This window comes from Gadus morhua, chromosome 19 (assembly GCF_902167405.1).
Source record: "Gadus morhua chromosome 19, gadMor3.0, whole genome shotgun sequence".
In the NCBI taxonomy this organism is placed as follows: Eukaryota; Metazoa; Chordata; class Actinopteri; order Gadiformes; family Gadidae; genus Gadus; species Gadus morhua.
The window spans coordinates 9521731-9541832 of NC_044066.1; the positions used below are offsets into that span (position 1 = coordinate 9521731).

At 48.2% G+C, this 20102-nt stretch overlaps 2 protein-coding genes across 3 annotated transcripts in view; one reads left to right on the forward strand and one right to left on the reverse strand.

Annotated features, from left to right (window-relative positions):
• Positions 1–20102, forward strand: part of astn2 (astrotactin 2) — a 269562-nt gene that overhangs the window by 208267 nt on the left and 41193 nt on the right. For both annotated transcript variants that reach the window (XM_030341421.1, XM_030341422.1), the window contains one exon: positions 12256–12650. In XM_030341421.1, coding sequence (XP_030197281.1) covers positions 12256–12650 — 395 coding nt within the window. The remainder of the gene's footprint in view (positions 1–12255; positions 12651–20102) is intronic.
• Positions 988–8455, reverse strand: trim32 (tripartite motif containing 32). The gene is made up of 2 exons (XM_030341423.1): positions 7385–8455; positions 988–6653 (listed from the first exon to the last, which is right to left on the reverse strand). Exon 2 carries the CDS (start codon positions 6637–6639, stop codon positions 4567–4569), a length of 2073 nt encoding a protein of 690 aa, XP_030197283.1. The 5' UTR covers positions 6640–6653; positions 7385–8455; the 3' UTR covers positions 988–4566.

Consider the following 20102-nt stretch of genomic DNA (forward strand, 5'->3'; position numbering starts at 1 on the left):
CTTGTGATGACATTAATGGGTCGATTTTGAAGGGGTTTATACAGTACATAGGTTTTACTATATGAGCAAGATTTTGAAAAATAAATGATTTCAAGAGATCGTAGATATAACTTTTCATGGTAGACATTAACGGATAGACAGAGTAAGAAGATTAAAAAGCATAGATTTAACACCGGAAAAACGACTGTCCGAGTTATTATGTAGTAAATATCGATCAAATGCAAGTGCTGTGAGATAACAAACAAGAAACAAATTCCATCTTATGAGTTGAGCAGATTATGCAGAATTAGTACAAAATTATATTACCAATGCCTTTAAGAATATACTATACTTTATGTTGACAAAGATGTTGGCTCAAAAGATAGCACCTAGGATTTCAAGGGAAACACTTAATAAAATGGACTATTTACTCTATAAAACCCAAGGAGAATGATGTGGGTGGTTTAACCTGGACCTTTCTCTAACCTTAGACATTTACACAAAATATGAGTTTGATGAAAGTGAAGTGATTTGATGATCACTTTACCGGGTGAATTCAAGTGCAGTGCAATCCCACTTTAAAAAATACTTGACTTGTTTATTACAACGCCGCTTCTCTCCCTGTTTATTAAGTTATAGTGCTGCATAAAAACCCTGACCTTCTACACCGGTAAAAATACAAACACTAGAATAAAGCTATAGTCCTTCATTTATGGGGAAGAATAAAAAAACATCTACTTTATTAATATTTACGCTTTTAACCAAATCCACTGTGTTAATTCTGATGCAAACAGGTCATAAAGGAGAAGGTAGGGGGTGATGCTCTGTCTCGCTAAGGGATTCACACTCACTGGCCAACACCTTAGCCCCCCCCCCCCCCACAAACCTATTAATGACTGTCCCTAATAATTAAGTCATTATGGATCGGGACACAGCACGCAACGGTGAGCCCCAGCGAGTAATTGACTTATGTATCAGATACCATGAATAAAACGAGTGACACACCACTTGATTGTTAAATCTTTATTACACTCGGTGGAGATAATGAAACAACACACGGCCTTGTGCTTCACAGAGATGCCAATAAAACCACAATGTTAGGTTTACAACCTCCGATGAAAGGCTTAACACAACGACACGCGCAGCGCTGACATTGTAATGTCACGCTTGGGTAGGCTGAAATAAATCCCAAGACATTTAAGATAAAAGGAGCGGGGAGGAGAGGGGCGACAGAATAACTCCACTCCCGACGTAGTCAAGGAAATGAAACCTATATTTTAAAGGTGACGGTCTGGAGGATAAGACCATTGAAAACAAGGACACTTTTTTTTATTGAATGGTTTCTTTTGTCCTCCCAACCATCTGTGGTCGAAATTAACTCTAAAGAGTGCTTGTAGTAAAGAGTCGATAAAAGTTATTGCAGTATCAAAGTTGTAGTGAATATAATTAAATAACATATCGTTAAATTTAAATTATTGGGTGATGAAACATCACTGGCCAACAAATAAGCAATAAGGTCACACACGTTATGACACCATGCAAGAGTTCAATCATTTAGACTGCCTTTGATAGTGTATTGTTGTTAGATGTTGACATAATTGGTTACTAGTGGTTTTGTTTTCACATGCAAAAATCACATATGTGACATGTAAACAATGTTGAAATGCATGGCTTTTTTTAAGGAATGGCTCGTTATTAGTCTTTATTTTACTTTATTTGTATTAGTCTGAAGTGAAAACCGAACCCTTCAGTTTTTCTGTATTGTAAAACAGTAGTTCAGGCCCAGCTAATATGCAGAGATTGAAGTGCTACCGGTCTATGACCAGTCATTGATATGTATGCAGTTGCACCATAATAACATTGCACGGACAAACATGGTTTCCATTTGGAACTGACCCAGTGATGAACCCGGGACTCCAAGGTCAATTAGTATTTTCGGCGGTCTTTGAAAATCTGCGGTTGTCGAAAATCAGTTGAACAAGTTCACACTGAAACATAGAACAGAAAGAAAACCAAGAGGAAACCGGAAGTTGTGAGGTCTGAATGTTAGCTTTGTTTTCCTCGACTATAATTGTCTTGCTGTGCACCGAACAGTGTACAATATATCAAGGGAAAGGCAGATGGAGACAAATGCCGATATTTCATTATGAGTCATTAACCTACCAGACCTTGACGCAAACATGATGAATACATTGGGAGTGTATACTACGACACTAACCAATGTAATTTTATCTGAAACACGCTTTTCATTAAAAGCAAATCTGGGAATACAACTGACAAACAGTTAAAAGGACACAGAGGTGTTACAGTTACACACAAACACCACAAAAGCAATGGTGGAATAAGGCTATGCTCGAGGGATTTCTTTAGTTTTTCTCTACTTTGGTTATGTGGATTTACCTCAGCTTCGGAAACTAACCAATAAGCAATGTCATTGTTTTGTTCCCAAGTTTCAGAAAGATACGAGGAGGGCGACACCAATCCATGTGCTTTACAAAGTAACAAATACAAAAAACCCATGTTAGATACCCAACTCTACACCGGTCTGGTGCAAGGAAACCGCTGTCAACCGTGACGGACACGACACAAAACCCTAAGGGGGTGATGGTCTTTTTTGGTTTTGTTTTTAAACGGGAAGTCACATGACTGGAGGACGGCTATCGCTCGAGTCGCTGAGGGGGCCACAGGCTGGACTAGCTCGGCCGCCTTCATGCGGGTGACGAGATGTGACAGGACAGGAGCGGGGCCCCTATGGCTCCTCTCTTTTATACGGAGACGGCCACCTCTGGGCATGGAACGCGACTCCTTGTTGACCGATAACGGAAGTCTGGAGGCCATTAAAACAGGAGACGCTTGACCTTGTGGGGTCTGCATGTGTGGGCCCCCCCTCCAGACCAACGGTTTCGTTTGGTATGGATTCAGGTCACCCTGAGGGTTGGAAGTTTAAATATAAATTAAAAAAAAGAGCCCGAAATGGGTGGTGGGGGCCCCTCCCAAGATTGTTTAATTCGTTCCCAAGGTGTACGGTGCTAAAGTGCAATATAATGGCAGCATTTTCAGGCCAAGTGTCGGCCAACATTGTGACTACCCAGGCAGGCACTTGGCTTGAAACTTCTCCCGGGTTGTTCAGAATAAAGTGGGCATTTTGGACAGGTAAGAAATAGCCTGGTACAAAGAGCCAGTCTCTGTGCCCACGGGGACCGAGGCCACAGTCTGAGTGAGTATAATCGAGTGGGGCAGTTGGAATGGCATCTGTTGCGTGCACACAGGAATTCGTCTTGGCAATTGCGATGTCAGCATGCCTCTGGGGGAGTTCGGCAAAGCCAGGGGGTTTTGGAAAAGTGGAGAGAAGTCGGCGAGATCACAAAACTTTGCTTTCAAGCGGCCACCGGAGCAGTCAGACGAGGGTGACGAAGAATGGGGGCTCAGACAGGCCGCCAGCCATTCCAAACTTTGCAGAGCAGATTAAGCCGGGTACAAAGATGCCCTCAGATAGCCTCTTCCTAGAGCTTTTTTTGTGCTTCGCTCAGTGTTTCCCTGACCTGATTCTTTATTTTTATAAAGCCCTTGAAGAAACATACAACATATGCCGCTGTCCTCTATTTTTTCTCATTAAAGTGCAGAATTAGCTGACTTTCTACTCTCCCTTTCACAGAAAAAAAAAAGTTCACAGAAAATGTGTTGTATATTTTAAGAGTTGTATGCTTCTTCAACTTCACCTAAAATATATTTGTGTTAATAATTAGCCAACTATTGTTCCTCCTGACTGCAAATCAAAGCGAATGCTGTATTCATTTAGGAATATTGCCACGTTCTTGTGTGCCACACTGCAAACTAAACTGCAAAATGTTGTTGATTAACTGCAAGCGCCCACGTAGATGACCAAGAAGTTACCAGCAGGTATCAAAAGGCCTTTCAGCTCATACACACACAACTAGACGTACGAAACAGAACAAGTCTGGTGGTAATGGTTGTTGGCTCCGTTGTTGTGAACAAATGTTCCCACTTCAACCACCAATGTAAGGTGTTTATTTATAAGGGGTGTAGGAGCAAACCACCACATGGTCACCGCTCATGTGACAGTTCTGACCAATTATAGGCGACAATGGCGACCTCGTAAGAGGCTGTGCTTTTTTCTTTTCACTATTATTAGACTGATCGACAGCGCAGTCTAAAATATCCCTGCTGTGTTTTGAGTGGCGTCAGAACTGTAATTAAAGCTTTACAGTCCATAATCTAAATGCTCCGGTTGCTGCTAGGTATATTTTGGTACGGTGAGGTTTCAAACGACAGGAAATTGAATTAGGACACAGGTTACGAATCCAATACTGCCACAACGTGATAGGAGGATCCGGAGTAGTAAAACATGCTGAATCGTGTACCAATAGGTCAATAGTGTTATCATACAGGAGAATAGTAGTGAGTTTGTATATCAGTCATTATTATTACTATGACTCTGTACACTGTCAGTGGTTTATTTTCCCTTCGATCCCCCCACAACACCGCTGTGCACATTCCAAAAGCCTAGCCCGCAATCGTCTCTCCCGCGACCCCCCCCTGCGGCCGAACAAGCGGACTGCCCCCAGCCTAGCAGGTGGACGAGCGCCTCTTGTGCACGTACGCGTACACCTTCACGCAGTGGTCCCAGCAGTCCAGGACCAGCAGCTGTCCCTTCTGGGTGATTGCCACGCCCACCGGGCAGGTCAACCCCTCGCGGATCAGCACGTGGAAGCCGCCCTCCTTGGGGAAGCGCAGGATCTCCTTGCGGCCGCTGTCCGTCACCAGCAGGTCCCCGTTGGCGTCCACGCACATGCCCGTGATGCAGCGGAAGTCCTCGTTCTCGGCGAAGAAGTGGCTCAGCTGCTTGCCCAGCAGGCCCTCGCTGCTCACCGAGCCGATGGAGAAGCCGCCCTCCAGCTGAAGCTCGTTGTGGCGCTTCTCGAAGTTGAGCGCCAGCCCTTGCGTGAAGTACACCGTGCCCTCGGCGTCGCACGCCACGAACTTGGGCCTCACCGCCGAGCACAGGCGGCTGTAGCTGACCACGCCCCCGTTGCGCTCCACCGCCAGGCTCCAGAGCTTGCCGCCCTCCACGTCCGTCACCACGAACTGGCCCGAGGGCGTGGCCGTGATGCCCCACGGCTTAATCAGCTGGTTCTTGTGGCAGGCCACACAGTGGCCCTCCATGGTGTACACCTTCACCGAGTTGTCGTAGTTGTCAGTCAGGCCGATGAGCCCCGCTGCGTTGACGGCGATGGACAGCGGCACCAGGTTGGGCAGGTCGGCGCCGAGGAAGCTCAGCACAAAGTTGTCGATGCTGCTGGCGTTGCGCTGGATCTGCCGCTGGAAGCCCTTGCGGTTGAAGATCTGCACGCGGTAGTTGCCGCGGTCCGCCACGAGCACCTCGCCCTGCGACGACACGCAGATGCTCACCGGCAGGTTGAACATGCCCGGCAGGTTCCCCTTGCACCCCATCCTCTTGACGAACTGGCAGAGGTGGGGCCCCGCGTCGGCCCCGGCCGCGCCGGGCGAGGGCCCTCCTCCCTCGTCCAGGGACTTTGATTTGAAGTTGACGGGCGAGGCGCACACCGCCTCCTCGGCGGCCGCCACCATGTTGACGTCTCGGTAGAGGTCCATCGACTCCTGCGGGGCGTCCGACGCCTCGCCGCCCGTGGCGCCCTCCAGCCCCGCCAGACCGTCCTCCACGGCGAGCTCCAGCGCCTCGTCCTCGTCGTCCACGCTGACGGCGCACATCTTGGCCGTGAGCTTGGCCACCTCGAGGGCCCTCTGGCGGTCCGCCTTGAGCAGCAGGGGCTCCTGCAGCTTCAGGGTCTTGGGCAGGCTGCCCCTCAGGTCCAGCTCGGCGTCGTCGGGGCAACCCGCCGCGTTCTCCAGCAGCGCCACGTCGCTCTGCCTCGCCTGCATGGTCAGGTAGTCGCAGCGAGACACCACCTGCACCTCGGCGATGTGCAGCAGGTACGTCTGCTCCTCCAGCACCTGGCGGTTCAGCTTCTCGATCTCCGCCATGGAGGCGGCGAAGCCCCGCTGCGCGCGGCCCAGCTCCTCCTGGAGGCTCAGCTCGCAGTCGGCGTACTCCTGCTGCACCGCCCGGCACTTGGCCCTCAGAGACTTGGACACGTTGTCGATGAACACCTTCTTCTTCTGGATCTGGCCCATGGCCTCCCTGAGAGCGGCCAGCTTGGCCCCCAGCTCCTTGCGCCGCTGCTCGGCCGCGGCTCGGATGGGCTGCACCGAGTGGCCCCGGTGCTGGTGGCCCTCCAGCTTACAGGGGTCGCAGAAGACCGTGGAGCAGTCGTGGCAGTACTGGTGCGGCAGGCGGCTGCCACACGAGCGGCACATGAGGGCGGCCGCCGCCCCGCAGGAGCTGGTGCAGTCCAGGAGCTTGAGCACGGTGAGGTTGTCGGCCAGCTGGGCGATGTTGCTCATGCGGGACACTTTGCTGCAGAACGGGCAGCGCACGCCGTTGATGGTGCTGGCCAGCAGCCGCTCCAAGCACTGGCGGCACACCGTGTGGCCGCACTGCAGGAGCTTGGGCCTCAGCTGGTCCGAGCTGTACGTCTCCAGGCAGATGGGGCACTCGAGCACCTCCCGCATGACATCCGCGTCCAGGGAGGTGGTGGTGGTGCTGGCGGCGCCGGCCATTTTACTGCTGGGCTCTGTGTGGGGAATGAATGTTGGATGTAATTACTTTTTTGATTGCATTTTGTTCTTGTATGTATGTTTTCACGTAGAAAGAAAGAAAGGATCTTTTCAATAAAGTGATTTTGATTTGAGAAATAGAGAGGAATGGAAAAGGGAAAAGGAGTTAAACAAATGTTGTATTTTAATTTAAAACTAGTTCACATTTGCATCCAAGATAGCTTAAGTACATCAATGTATTGCAAAGCCTCAATCCTCTCTGTATGACTTCTGTATTCCCATGGGGTGCAGCTAGGTATTGGCCTGTTTGTCATAAAAGTCTGCAAGTAAAAAGGCTCGTAAATAATCAGTGCACTTAATATTCTTCCTCAGGTTTGAATTGTTTACTGTCTGCTTGCTAGCTCATTGTCTAATGACTTGTTGCAATGGGATTAGCATACTGTTTCATGTAGCATTGGCTAGCATGTTGCAGTTCAGGCTGAGCCAACTGTCGATAACTTAATGAGTTAGATTAGTTAACCTACTAGCCTCCCTGACACCTTAGCTATTAGCTGAATCGAAAGCTAAATATCGCCAGGCCTCCCTCCCTCCCACAAAAAACAACTTAACTTCGATGCAATGCGACAAGAACGTAATAATATAATAATAGTTGGGCGGCTTTGGATACTCGGAAGACCATTGACAGGATAAAACAAACGTGCGTCTTTGCTCGATTTGCACGTATTGACGGGGAATTTCAAAAGCTTACCCTTTCATTAATGTCAGATGGATGGTGGTTTGGATGGTGTGGTGCCTGTGTGTGTTTGTGTTGTGCTCGCTGTGCTGATACTGCGGTGCTGCCGACGACGACGTCACCGACCCAGGGGGCTGCTGTCATTGGCTGGCTGTGAGGCAGCCGAACTCATGCTCAGAAACATTCACCTTAGCAATATTAACTTTGTTGATTTTGGATAGTCGAGTTGAAAGGAATTGATACATTTGGTCCACACAAGTTTAATTAAATATCAAAATAATCCCTACATTTGATCTGTCATTATATTTTAACCATTCACGGACTTGAATGCAATGATCTACCCTGAACTGGATAGTAGACTGATGGAGACGGGCTACATCTGAAGACAGTGGGTGGCAATTTGAAAAAACATGCTTCCCGCATCATGTGTGGAAACAAATGTTGGATGCGTGAATAGGATTGCAGTTACATTATATAACCACTAGATGGTGGCACTTGTCTTTCTTATATTTTCAACAGCAGAAAAGGAAACAAAATGCATTATTGCTGTGTTTGCTGTTGTCGTTTTTACTGTTGTTTTGATTATATACAATATATACGCTGTTTTGGTTAGTGGTCGTTTTAGCTACTAATCATATAGTGTGTAGATGTTGTGGTTGTCTGGTTAGAAGTGTTAGTTAGACTAGCAGTTGTAGTAGTTAGCGTAATGTTTGTTTTTAATGTTGCAGAGCTAGCTTTTTGACATTGGTAAATAATGGCTTTTTTATAATAATAATGATAATAATAATATGTTTGTATTATTTTAAATTATATATCTTTTCAATATTTCCAAATTCATCTTCTTTAAAAACATCTCTTAACTAGGGCACTTTGATCAGGGGCCAACTGCAAAGAAGAGCCAGACGATATAAGTAGGCTACCTATGTCACAACAACTTCAGAAGTGCTGGCAATATCGGACATCTGTACAGAATTAGCCGGAAAGACATCCGAAACTTTTGCCTCCGTTGCCGTGGCACCGCGATTCTGGCGAGAGGGGATAGTAGCTGTCCCAGATGAGTAATTATTCCACACTTCGACCGGTCCACGAAAACACTTTAATTGACAATGACAGTGCAAGACAAATGGCGGCGAAATTCGAGCTATTTATGTTTTTCTTTTCTTGTGTTTGTTATAGTTGACTGGGCCAGTGTTGAATAAAGACCACATTCACTTGTTACATCAAACAGAGTGAGAAGAGAGGTTCATTAAGATACAATAAGATCTTCTTTATTGATCCCAGATGGGAAATAAGGGTGTCAGAGCAGATGTTCGAGCGAACCGTGATGGTAATGAAGATCCGACTGCGCAAAGTATCCAAATTATATACCGAATAAAATATAAACACACAATTAGTAGAATCAAGCTTATAATTACAATATTAGGTTCTTCAATTTCCAATTTCCAGCTCAACAACATTTTTGTCAGACTAACAAGTCATCATTTACGTCCTTGTTTTTCTCCTTCTGTTACCATTTTCATTTTTTTTCCACCTTTTGTTTAAATCTGAGCACCCCCGGAATTAAAGTTGGAAAAGCTCAGCAGCTGCCAACCCGGCCTTTCCATTCCAGATACCTCTCATTTCCGCCATAACAACCTAAAGGAGCCATGTCTTTCATCAAACACCATCGTTTACACAGATAGGAAGCTGTAGTCTTTGGCAAAAAAAAACTCTTGAGTGTATGCGGGGTGAGAATGAGTGCAACTAGGCTAGCCACAGCCAACCTGGACTAATCACGGGGGCTTTATTGTGAAGGCCGTGCGATGACAGCTCTTCTTTGTGTCTGTGTTGACTCAAGAAGTGCATGTAATTGGGCTCTTAGGGCCACCCCTTGAGCCTGTTTACATAGTATGTGAAGTAACCCCCACCCTCTTTAGCCACCCACCAACATCTCCACCCAGAATCACACACTTTCCTTTCTCACTCTTCTCTCACTGCAGAAACACCCTTTCTTCACTCAGTTTTTTTCTGTTGTCTCTTTCTCTTGCTTCCTTTTCTCCTCTCTTTTTCTCTCTCTGTGTCATACACTCTCACTCTCCTCTCTCTCTACTGCTCTCTCCCTATCTCTCACTCTCCATCTCTCCCTTTTTCTCCATCTCCCTCTCCCTCTCTCTCCTTCTCACGCTCATACTGAAGTTGTCATTTCCAAGTGAGGCTAATATTTACAGTGAAACTATAATAACCTCTGGCACTATTTTGTAACGTTTCTATCATCATCAGTAGGCCCATTTGTTGTAATTTAATAATTTAGTAGAAAAGACACCCACCCGGCAAACAAGTCTTATGCACACACAGTTAAATATTGACTTATTTACTTAGTTGTGTTGTGTTTGTATGACCCCTGGTGCCACTGCCACTGTAATCATGTCCAACAATTTGTTTTCTTAATGTGTTAAGTGACCCTTTGGTAAACGCAGGCAATCATGCAAACCCCCCTAACATAATCATTTTCATGCTGCTTTCAATGCTTTCATCCGGTGCATGAAATTACTTGTGCAAAAGCAACCGTAGACCATAATGGGCCTGGCTTCCTGTAGCCTGACGGAGATCTGATGACCTTCACCTGGGTCGTGTTTTCTAATATTTGTTCACCTGTGAGGTGTCCGCCACGTCTCAGACTAAACTGTCAAATGCTAAATGGTGGAGCATAGGGCCTTTTGCGCGTGTTGATAGGTAAGACGTGAATGTTTGTGGAAGATGTGCAGCTCCCCCTTCCTTGTGCTTGGGCCTTTTTAGTTTTAAACACCGCTAAGACAAACAATGAAAACCAAGCCAAGGCAACTATGCACATAAGAAGTGCTCAGGCTCCTTCTCTCTCTTTCCCCCTCTCTCCCACTTTCACCCCCTTACCAACCCTCACAGACACTCACCCACCCAGACTCACCCACACTCACGTACACCGACCCCCCCCCCCCCCCCCCCCCACACACACACACACACACACACACACACACACACACACACACACACACACATGTACACAGACACACACACACACACACACGCACACCTCACACGTACACAGAACCACACTAACTCACCCACCCACCCACATGGACACACACACACACACACCCACCCACACGGACACACATACACGCACGCACACGCATCTGTGCACACATGTACGTAAACGAGTTCCTGAATGGTGTGTTTTCCTTTTTGCCCCTGTGAAATAGTTTGAAGGCTGTTCCACTCCAATATGATTAAGGGCATTGCAGGAAATGAATCATTTAAAATGGTTATCCTAATCTGGTCCCAATTACCCTACCTTGAAGAATGTCATTTGGAAGGGCATTTTTCTCCCGCTATCGCCCTTCCCTCCTGTAAACTGCTGGCCCCAGACTGTGTGACGGGGGCCTCGTGTTTCTCTCTCTTTCACTGTGCTCCATGTGCGTGTGTGTGTGTGTGTGTGTGTGTGGGGGGGGGGTAAATACATTGTCTGTCCCTAACATACCGATTTAAACCAATTGTTTCGTACATTGCATTATATGTATAATATATATGACTATTATTTTCATTAACAAACAGAAATCCTTTATCCTTATCCTTAGTTCCTTCATGAGGAATAACAACAATAACACCATCTCCGTCTATATGTGTCATGGGCTTACTACAGATACAGACAAAGCACAACAACACCAAAAAAACATGCCTCTCTCCCCAAAGCACAATGCACCCGGCGACCCCATCTCCATAGGGCCTGCGATTAGCATTAAAATTGATCTCTCCTCTGTTTTTCAAACATTTTGCCTCATCCCCCCAGCCTCCTTTGGTGTGCCTCTCTCCCATGATGCATCGCTGCATCCCTCTGACGGACTGTGATGAGCGAAGGCTCCGCCCACCTCAGGCAGTACTTCAAACAATGATTATTTACACTGAAAGGGGAAGAGGCCGCTGACCCCCACACCCATCCACCGTATATACAAGCTGATGACAGTGAGGGATTAGTTTTTGGGGTTTCGTGTTTTCTCCATTCTTTCCTTCCTTCCTTGTCTCTCTCTCGCTCACTCTCTCTTTCTCTCTCTCTCTCTCTCTCTCTCTCTCTCTCTCTCTCTCTCTCTCTCTCTCTCTCTCTCTCTCTCTCTCTCTCTCTCTCTTTCTCTTCTGGTTGAAAACAGATCCAGATGCAGTGTGCTATCGGAGGGGTTGTGAAACTTTTGCTGTCACTCAGACTCGTGTGTGTGCGTGTGTGTGTGTGTGTGTGTTTACGTTTACATACAGGGATTGTTTTTGAGGCAACACAGAGAAGCCCGAATCATAAGAGAGAGACACACAAGGAGATTTATGTGCGGGCTTGCGGCTGAATCTTGTAGAAACCGCTGTTGTCTTGCTTGTACATATCATGAAAGGGGAAGAAAAGTTGCTGGCGGAAGTCTTGTCTGCCTCTGTGCTGTATCCCGATCCCCCTGCTCTAGCCTCTGCAAATCAACATTCATCATTGATTAAACTTGTATTTACTTTCCCTCTCATTTCCTCCCCCTCTCTTGTCTTCTCTCCTCTCTTCTCTCCTCTCTCCTCATCTCTTGTTTCCTTTCCCCTCTCTCCCTGTCGTTTTCATGTCTCCTCTCCACTCTCTTCTCTTCACTCTAATTCCATCCCCTCTTTTCTCCTCTCTACTCTTCTCTCACCTCCTTTGTCTCTTTCTCTTTTCCCCTCTTGTCTCTTTTCAATTCTCTCTCCTCTTGTCACTCTCTCTTTTTTTTCCTGTCCTAATTCTCCTCTCCCTCTTTATCACTCTTCTCTCTCCTCTCCTTTTCTCTCATCCTCACTTCTCCTGGTCCTCCTCTCTATCTCCCCCTCCTCCCTCCCCGCCCTCCCCTCCTCCCTCCTCTCCCCCCCTGTAGAAGCCACAGACCAGGGGGTGAGTGTGGGCGGCGGCGCTGGCGCCATTGGAACAGGAGGCGGGCGGAGGGAGTTCAAGGCGGTGCCCTTCATCGGCTACCTGTCGGCCCTGCTGAAGACCCAGCTGCTGTCCGAGGACCTGGTGAACGGCGTGGAGATCCGCTGCGGCGAGAAGGGCAGCTGTCCGACCGCCTGCCACCTCTGCCACGCCCAGACCGTGATCGGCCTGGGTGGGGGGCCGGGAGGAGGAGCGGGAGGAAGAGGCGGTGGCGCCGGTGACGGAGGAGGAAAGGCCAGGGGGGGGCCTGGAGAGCGGCCATCGCCCATTCCCGTGCTCCTGGAGGTCAGCCGTGTGGTGCCGCTCTACAGCCTGGTACAGGACAACATCACCAAGGAGGTGAGGAGGGGGAGGGGGGGAGGAGGAGGAGGAGCAGTAGCCTTCTATAGGTTTGAGCGGGAGTGGGTTGGAGAGTGTGGGAGTGTTGGTCTGGAGTGTGTGTAGTTGTGTGTGTGTGTGTATGTGGGGTGTGTGTGTGTGTGTGTGTGTGTGTGTGTGTGTGTCCGTGTGTGTGTGTGTGTGTCCGTGTGTGTGTCCGTGTGTGTGTGTGTGTGTGTGTGTGTGTGTGTGTGTGTGTGTGTGTGTGTGTGTGTGTGTGTGTGCGTGCGTCTGTGTGCTGGTATGTGTGTGGGTGGTTGTGTGTGTGTGTGTGTGTGTGTGTGTGTGTGTGTGTGTGTGTGTGTGTGTGTGTGTGTGTGTGTGTGTGTGTGTGTGTGTGTGTGTGTGTATGTGTGTGCTGGTATGTGTGTGGGTGGTTGTTAGTGTGTGTATGTGTGCCAGACAGATGAAATGGACTGAAAAGGACATCACACACAATAAATATGTCCATCCAGTGGCATTTCTGTCTGCGGCTGTAATTGTTTCATGAAAAACATGATACGTGCCTAAGAGAGAGAAAAGAGAGAAAGCACAATGGCCTAACCTAAATGTCAAATTTGAGGAGTGTACAGCTTAAGAGATAGATTAAATTAATGTGACCCTCTGTAATGCCCTGACCCCTTTTTTTGACTATAGCGATGCCATACTTAAGACTCTTCATTGTGTCCCCCTCATAGTGTATTTACCAGACTCCACCTCTAGGTGGCATAGGTTGGCTAGCTTTGACCACTGAAAACAGGCAGCTTGATTCAGGGACTCTGAAAAGGATGATGTCATGGTTTTTGCCTCGTGTGAGGATAAGTTATAGGTAGTGTATGTGCATGTGAATATGTGCCTGTGTGTGCATGTATGTATGCGTGTGTTTATGTGTGTTTTTATGTGTACGCTGTGAAAAAATAACCGAAACACTAAAAGCACAATATTTTTCACACATATTTAACGCCGTCTCTCCGGGAGATTATTGCATTACGACCAGGACTGCTTCCTCTCAAAATGTTTTCATGTTATGCTAGCTACGTCGGGTTATGCAAGTGATGTTTTGGTATGCTAGCTATTCCATCAGGTCATTAGGGAACGGCCTCTGTCTGGTTCCAATTGACGTTTAGTCCAATCACGTGTTCCTCTGGTCCATGAGTCCTTCTGGAAGCCCTCCGTCCCCGTCCCCCCAAACATATAGTGTGTTTGGGATTCACCTGTGAATGGTTTCATCTTGGCCCTGGCTCAGGCATGATGACTGGGCCCTGCTCTCCAAAGAAAACACATCCACACATGAACGCAACACGTATGAACGCACACATATGTATTGTACCCGCCTGCACACACACTCATGCGTGCGCGTGCACACACATGTGCACACAAACACACATTACTGTCATTCTCCTCGTCCTAGATAGAGACATGCATTCAAAACACACACAAAACCAAACACACACTCACGCACAAACACACAGACCAGACACCAGTTCACAGTCCCCGCCATCAAGTATCTTATTACCTCACCTTCCGAAACTATGGGAGGAAATAACAATGACAGAGGTAGGAGCTAACACACACACACACACACACACACACACACACACACACACACACACACACACACACACACACACACACACACACACACACACACACACACACAAAACATACACACACACGCAAAACACACACACACACACACAAAACACACACACACACAGACACACACCACATAACACACACAACAACACACATCCCGAAACACAACCGTCCACCAACAAAGGGGGCCGTACGTGCCGCCCATCCCAAGCAGTGCGAACCCCCAGAAGAATAGAGGACCAGTCGATAGCAGACGGCCCCTAGTGGGCACTCTATCGATGGATGAACGTGAGGAAGAGCAAAATGTCCTCTCTCACCCCCCTGCACTCCCCTCCCTCTCTCCCCCACTGTCCCGGCCCCTTCACCTTCCCCACACACACACAGACAAGACAAGCCCCTGGTCTTCCGGGGAAGGAGGGGGGGGGGGGGGGGGGGGGGGGGGGGGGGGTGGTAAGATTGCGGTTGAGGGGCGGCTGTGTTAAGAGAGCCCTCTGAGGCTGTTGCTCAAGGCAGGATTATTAGCTCCTTATTGATGTCATCCAACCCACCACACCGCCCCGACCCCCCCCCCCCCCCCCTTACCTCCATCAACCCCCCGGGAGATGGGTGGAGAATCTCTGCTGATCCTCACATTCTCTCTCTCTCTCTCTCTCTCTCTCTCTCTCTCTCTCTCTCTCTCTCTCTGCGTCTGACTGCGTATGCGTCTGACTGTCAATCTATCTAGCCATATATATATTTATACATATCTAAGTGATTGCATCTCTGTCTCTCTATCTCTCTCAATACATCGGTCTATCTTTATCTCTTTCTATCTGTCGATCTTTCTATCAGTCTATCTGTCCGTCTGTCTGCCTCTGCTGGGTATGGTTCCAGACAGGCAGGTGATCTGAGAGGAGACACCAGAATCACAATAATAGCCCGGCAGCCTGAGTTAGGATGGAGTGAGCTGAGGCTTTGTCTCATGTTCATTGTTTTATTGTCGTTTTCATATTTAGCAGTGTTTATGCTATGCAGCAGTTTTTTGTGTGTGGGGGCCAGGTTAGGCGCGTGCGTGTGCGTGTGCGTGTGCGTGTGTGTGTGTGTGTGTGTGTGTGTTACATAAGTGTGTGTGTGTGTGTGTGTGTGTGTGTGTGTGTGTGTGTGTGTGTGTGTATGTATGTGTATCTGTTTGTCTTGGTTGTTTGCAGGCTCATGCAGGATACCCCAAATACCAGTCAGATTCTGATAAATCGTTGACCCTCTTTGTATTTCGTCAACCGTTTCAAAACACATGAAAACGGAAATCGGAGGCCTTTCAATCGTTCCCTGTTCTCTAGGTTATACAATACAAAAAGGCGTAGACCCCGTATTTTCTATTGGTCTACTGTTATTCAAAAGAGCCAATCACAACTACCAACACCCTCTCTAGGTTGAGCAACAGGCGGGATGAGGGTGTGGGTGAGGTTGGCACAGACCAGTTGGTTCATGGAGGATCGATTGTTGGACTGGAACATGAAAGAAAGGTCACTTAATGCTATTCCCAACCCCTTTGTTTCAAATTGCTTCCAGAATGGACGCAACACATCAGTACACTTTGAGTAAGGCCTATCGTGTTAAGGTGCATGATATTTTAAAGAACACTTAAGCACTTTCCCATATGCAGTCTTAGCCTGCAAATATCCAAAAGATTTCCTGAATGTAGAATGGAAAAAGGGATCTATATTCCTGGAAATCTGCAGTGATAATTTGCCTGCCCAAGACCTAGCCACAGGTCCGGGGTCATTGCCGGGTACGGCTGTGTGGTGAATGAGCCAACCAATCACAAGCCTCCGCTGAGGACGTACTCGAATTAGCGACTGCTTATCTTAAAGCGACAATGCTTTATAGATGATCCGATAACAATATCAATGCTGCGTTTCTGTTTGCAAGCAGACTCCTTTTTTGAAGAACGGTTGAAACTAGACATAAATAATGGCACTCCTACTTGAGAGTTGTATGGCGACCAGTGTCCGTGAGCGTTGCATTAGCGCCACCTGCTGGGCTGTCCCTCGGCCCGTCTGTTTAGCCATGTGTGATCGGGTGCGAGATGGAACTCTTCCAGAACGTAGCTGCATGTGTGAACGGTGAAAATCGCTAGCGGTGCCTGAAAGGCTATCCCGGTAATTTCCCGGGAACAATGTGTGAAAGGGGGGCTTTATAAATACATTCCTCTTCAAGGGCTTTCTTTGGACGTCTCCCGCTAAACTGACTGCATTATTCAATGGCCAGCCTGATTGTTTGACAGTGCATGTCATGTCTCTCACATGAATCAGGCCATTGGTGAGCCAGCACAGGATTGGGTTACATGTAAATTACCCCCTTGCCTCGTTGAAAAGCCGCCCAGAGTGACCCTAACAGACCAGAACAGAAAATACAATTGTAAAAAAAAAAAAAAAAAAAATACCACACATTGTGATACGTCTGTCCTTGAAGTACTCAGAATCGCCATTTGGGTTGTGTGTGTATGTGTCCTGTGTATGTCCTGCTTCGAGACGGATTTGATTTGATTCCTTGTTTTCGGTGTCGTAATGGTCCTAACTGTGCGTACTTGGGGTTTACAGCGTCGGGCTAAACTAAAGGAATCACATGGACATCATAAAGCTTCAATGTACCGTGAAGCACAAAATGTACATTCAACCCTAGCACAGCCTGTGTGTGTGTGTGTGTTTGCGTGGGTGCGCGTGTGTCTGCGTCAATGCCAAAGACAAATACCTCAGAGCACAAATAAATAAGCTCACGCCAGTGGAGGTAGCGGGCAGCCTCGTGTGCTGGGTCTTGTGATTGAATTATGGCAGAGCTTTCCAACAAATTGGTTGTGAGACTAATGACTGAGAATGCTCTTCTCAGATCAGCCGACAACACAGACACACACACACACACACACACACACACACACACACAAACAGACACACTGACACAAACAGACACTCTGACACAAACACACACTATACATCCACCCACCCACCCACAATACACTTTCTCCCACATACTTTCTTCGTCATCATCATCACTATCTTCACCTCCTTCTTCCCGTTTTTTTCATTTCTTTCGAGTAAATAACATAGGATTTCTCTGCGGCCTCTTTATCATCCCCACTATCTTCTTCCTCTGCATCATCCTCTTCATCATCTTTTCCCGTTTTCATTCTCGCCCTTTGATTAGCACTTTGGTTCTTCTTTTTTTCTTGTTTTTCGGTCTTATGTCTGAGGGGATGAGCTGGTTGCACGCGGACTACCTCAGACCACCGAGATGAACTCGTTCACAGGGTGACCCAGCAGCTCGTCCTCACCTCCAAGCCCTCTCGGCTTCCATAAGCTGTTTGTTCAACACCAGATCTGCGCTGACCCTGGTCCAGCCCGCCTCCCTTACACCTAGCCTGCTATGTTTGCAGATCACCGTCAACACCAGTCTACAATTTTTCGGTCGCGATCTGTTTGTCGTTTTATTTCCTGGTGATCACCACAACATCGGCTCACACATGTCTGGCAAAATACCCCATCCGACCCAGGGCCCACTCTTTTAGATTTCCTTCCTTGTAAGGTCTCTCTCTATTGGATTAAACGGAGGGCAGGGGTCACCTGGCCCGGCCTGCTCCCATCCCTGGGTTTGAGCGACCCTGCAGCAAATCTTTTCTGGTTGTTCCCGGAAAAAGCACCTCTGCCCAGTTTCTTAGAAACTGCCCATGGGCTTTGGTCGTTAACACCATTAGGAACCGATGATTGGATTGACCACACCCACGTGCGCACACATACACATGCACGCATGCACACACACACTTGTGCATGCACACACTTGTGCATGTACACACTTGTGCATGCATACACAGACCCACGCACATATACTCACATGTTTACACACACACACACACACACACACACACACACACACACACACACACATACACACGTATATTAAAAAGACAAAAACAACTAAATAAAAGACACACTAGTCACACAGTCAGAAAAAATAAAAACAACCACACACACATACACAGACACGCACACATACACACACACACACCCGAGTCCCTGCTGTCGGTGACGTCTTCAGCATGCGGACGCTCCACCGGCCGTGGCCATCGCTGATGGCCGTCTGATAAATCAATACTGTGGGCCAGCTGGCTAGCGTATTCACATATTAGCCCCGGGGAGATGGACAGTAATGTCGGCCATCGCGCAGGCTAGCCAAACAAATTAATACATTAGGAGAGGTCACCGCGACCTTCTTGCTCCATGCGAGCGAGTCACGACATGCTCCCGTGGAAGTGAGAATCTGCAACCCCTGCCCCCCCCCCCCCCCCTTTCCCATCCCCCAATCCCCCCCCCACCCCCGGTGCCAGAGTGTCTGCGACGCTGCTCGGGATCATGACAAGTCCCTGCACTTTCCTTTTTTCTTCTTCTTCTTCTCTCGTTTGCGGTATAGCGTGGCGTTCGGCGATCGTGCTCGTGGCTCGCTGGTCTTCGGCCCGCGGTTTCGGGAGCACGAGATGATTAGGGCCATTAGCCGCGGTGTTATTCACCGCTGCCGTTGATAAGGTCACTGGAGAGATCAATAACGGGTGGTCCTCTTTGTCTCCGTCTTCCCCCCCACCCTGGTGTAACCGTTGCGCCCCGAGCTTGGCAGCCAAACCCGGGGCGCTCTGGTTTATAACAATGTCATCGTTAGCTTTAGAGGCAGTGGCGGGAGAATCGTCATAACAGCAACAAATAACAATCAAAGTGAAGACCTGTTTTTGTTGTCGTTTGTAATATCATCAAGACGTGCCTGCAGGCACACAGGTTTTACCCCGCCCGTCCTCAAACATATGCATTAAGGATCCATGTCTCGGTTCTGGGAAGTGTATGATTTGAGGCTAATCGATGCATGTAGGGAGTACGCATATAGGGTATCATCTCCTCTGCAAACATCATCGGACACTGAGGAGGAGGTAGGTGCAGTGCAGAGGGCTCAAGGCGTCTCATCTACGACCCGCTGTCCTGTTCAACGTGATCAACCAGTCGTTACACCCATCAGCACCTTAAACAAAACCCACGGTCTGTCGCCCAGCACGCCACTCTTCTCCACACTCTTGACGGTGTGTGTCTGTCGCCCCGACGATCACACCGGTCTCAAATTTGAACTTTTGTTTTCTTGTTTTCTCAACAATCCTGGCTGTCGTGCCCCCTGGCTTTCGCCCCCTCACCACCGCCAACCCCACCGCCACCCCCAACCAACCCAGCAGCTCTTTACCGCCTTCTCCTTCTCGCCACAATTAGATTGCCTGTTTACCCAGCGGAGACTGGCTTGCATTACTCTTCAAACATAAACATGCCGGTAATCGCTTTGTCTATTTTTCACATGTGCAGCCATGCAGTCATGCGCACAGACCCGTACAGGGGTTTTTCTAGGAATCTGGTGGTGGGGGAGGGGGGGGGGGGGGGGAGGTGGTGTTGGTGGTGGAGAACCCATGGTGTTCCTGTTCCCTTTCTCCCCCCATTTAACTCCCCCATTGCTCTCTCCATCTCTTTCCCTCCACCTCTCTCCAACCCCCCCCTCTCTCTCTCGCTACCTCTGTATTGTTGTCTCTCTCTCGCTCTCTCTCTCTCTCTCTCTCTCTCTCTCCACTTCACTTTCTCAGTCCTCCAATTTGTCTTTTTCTGTCTCTTTTTCCTTAAGCTTTCCTTGCCATGGAGGTCATATCTGAGAGATTGTGTTTGTCTAGTCTGTGTGTGTGCGCGTGTGTGTGTGTGTGCATGTGTGTTTGTTTGGTTATTTGGCCGCTACGGGTTGCCTGCGTCGTGTGTGTGTGTGTGTGTGTGTGTGTGTGTGTGTGTGTGTGTG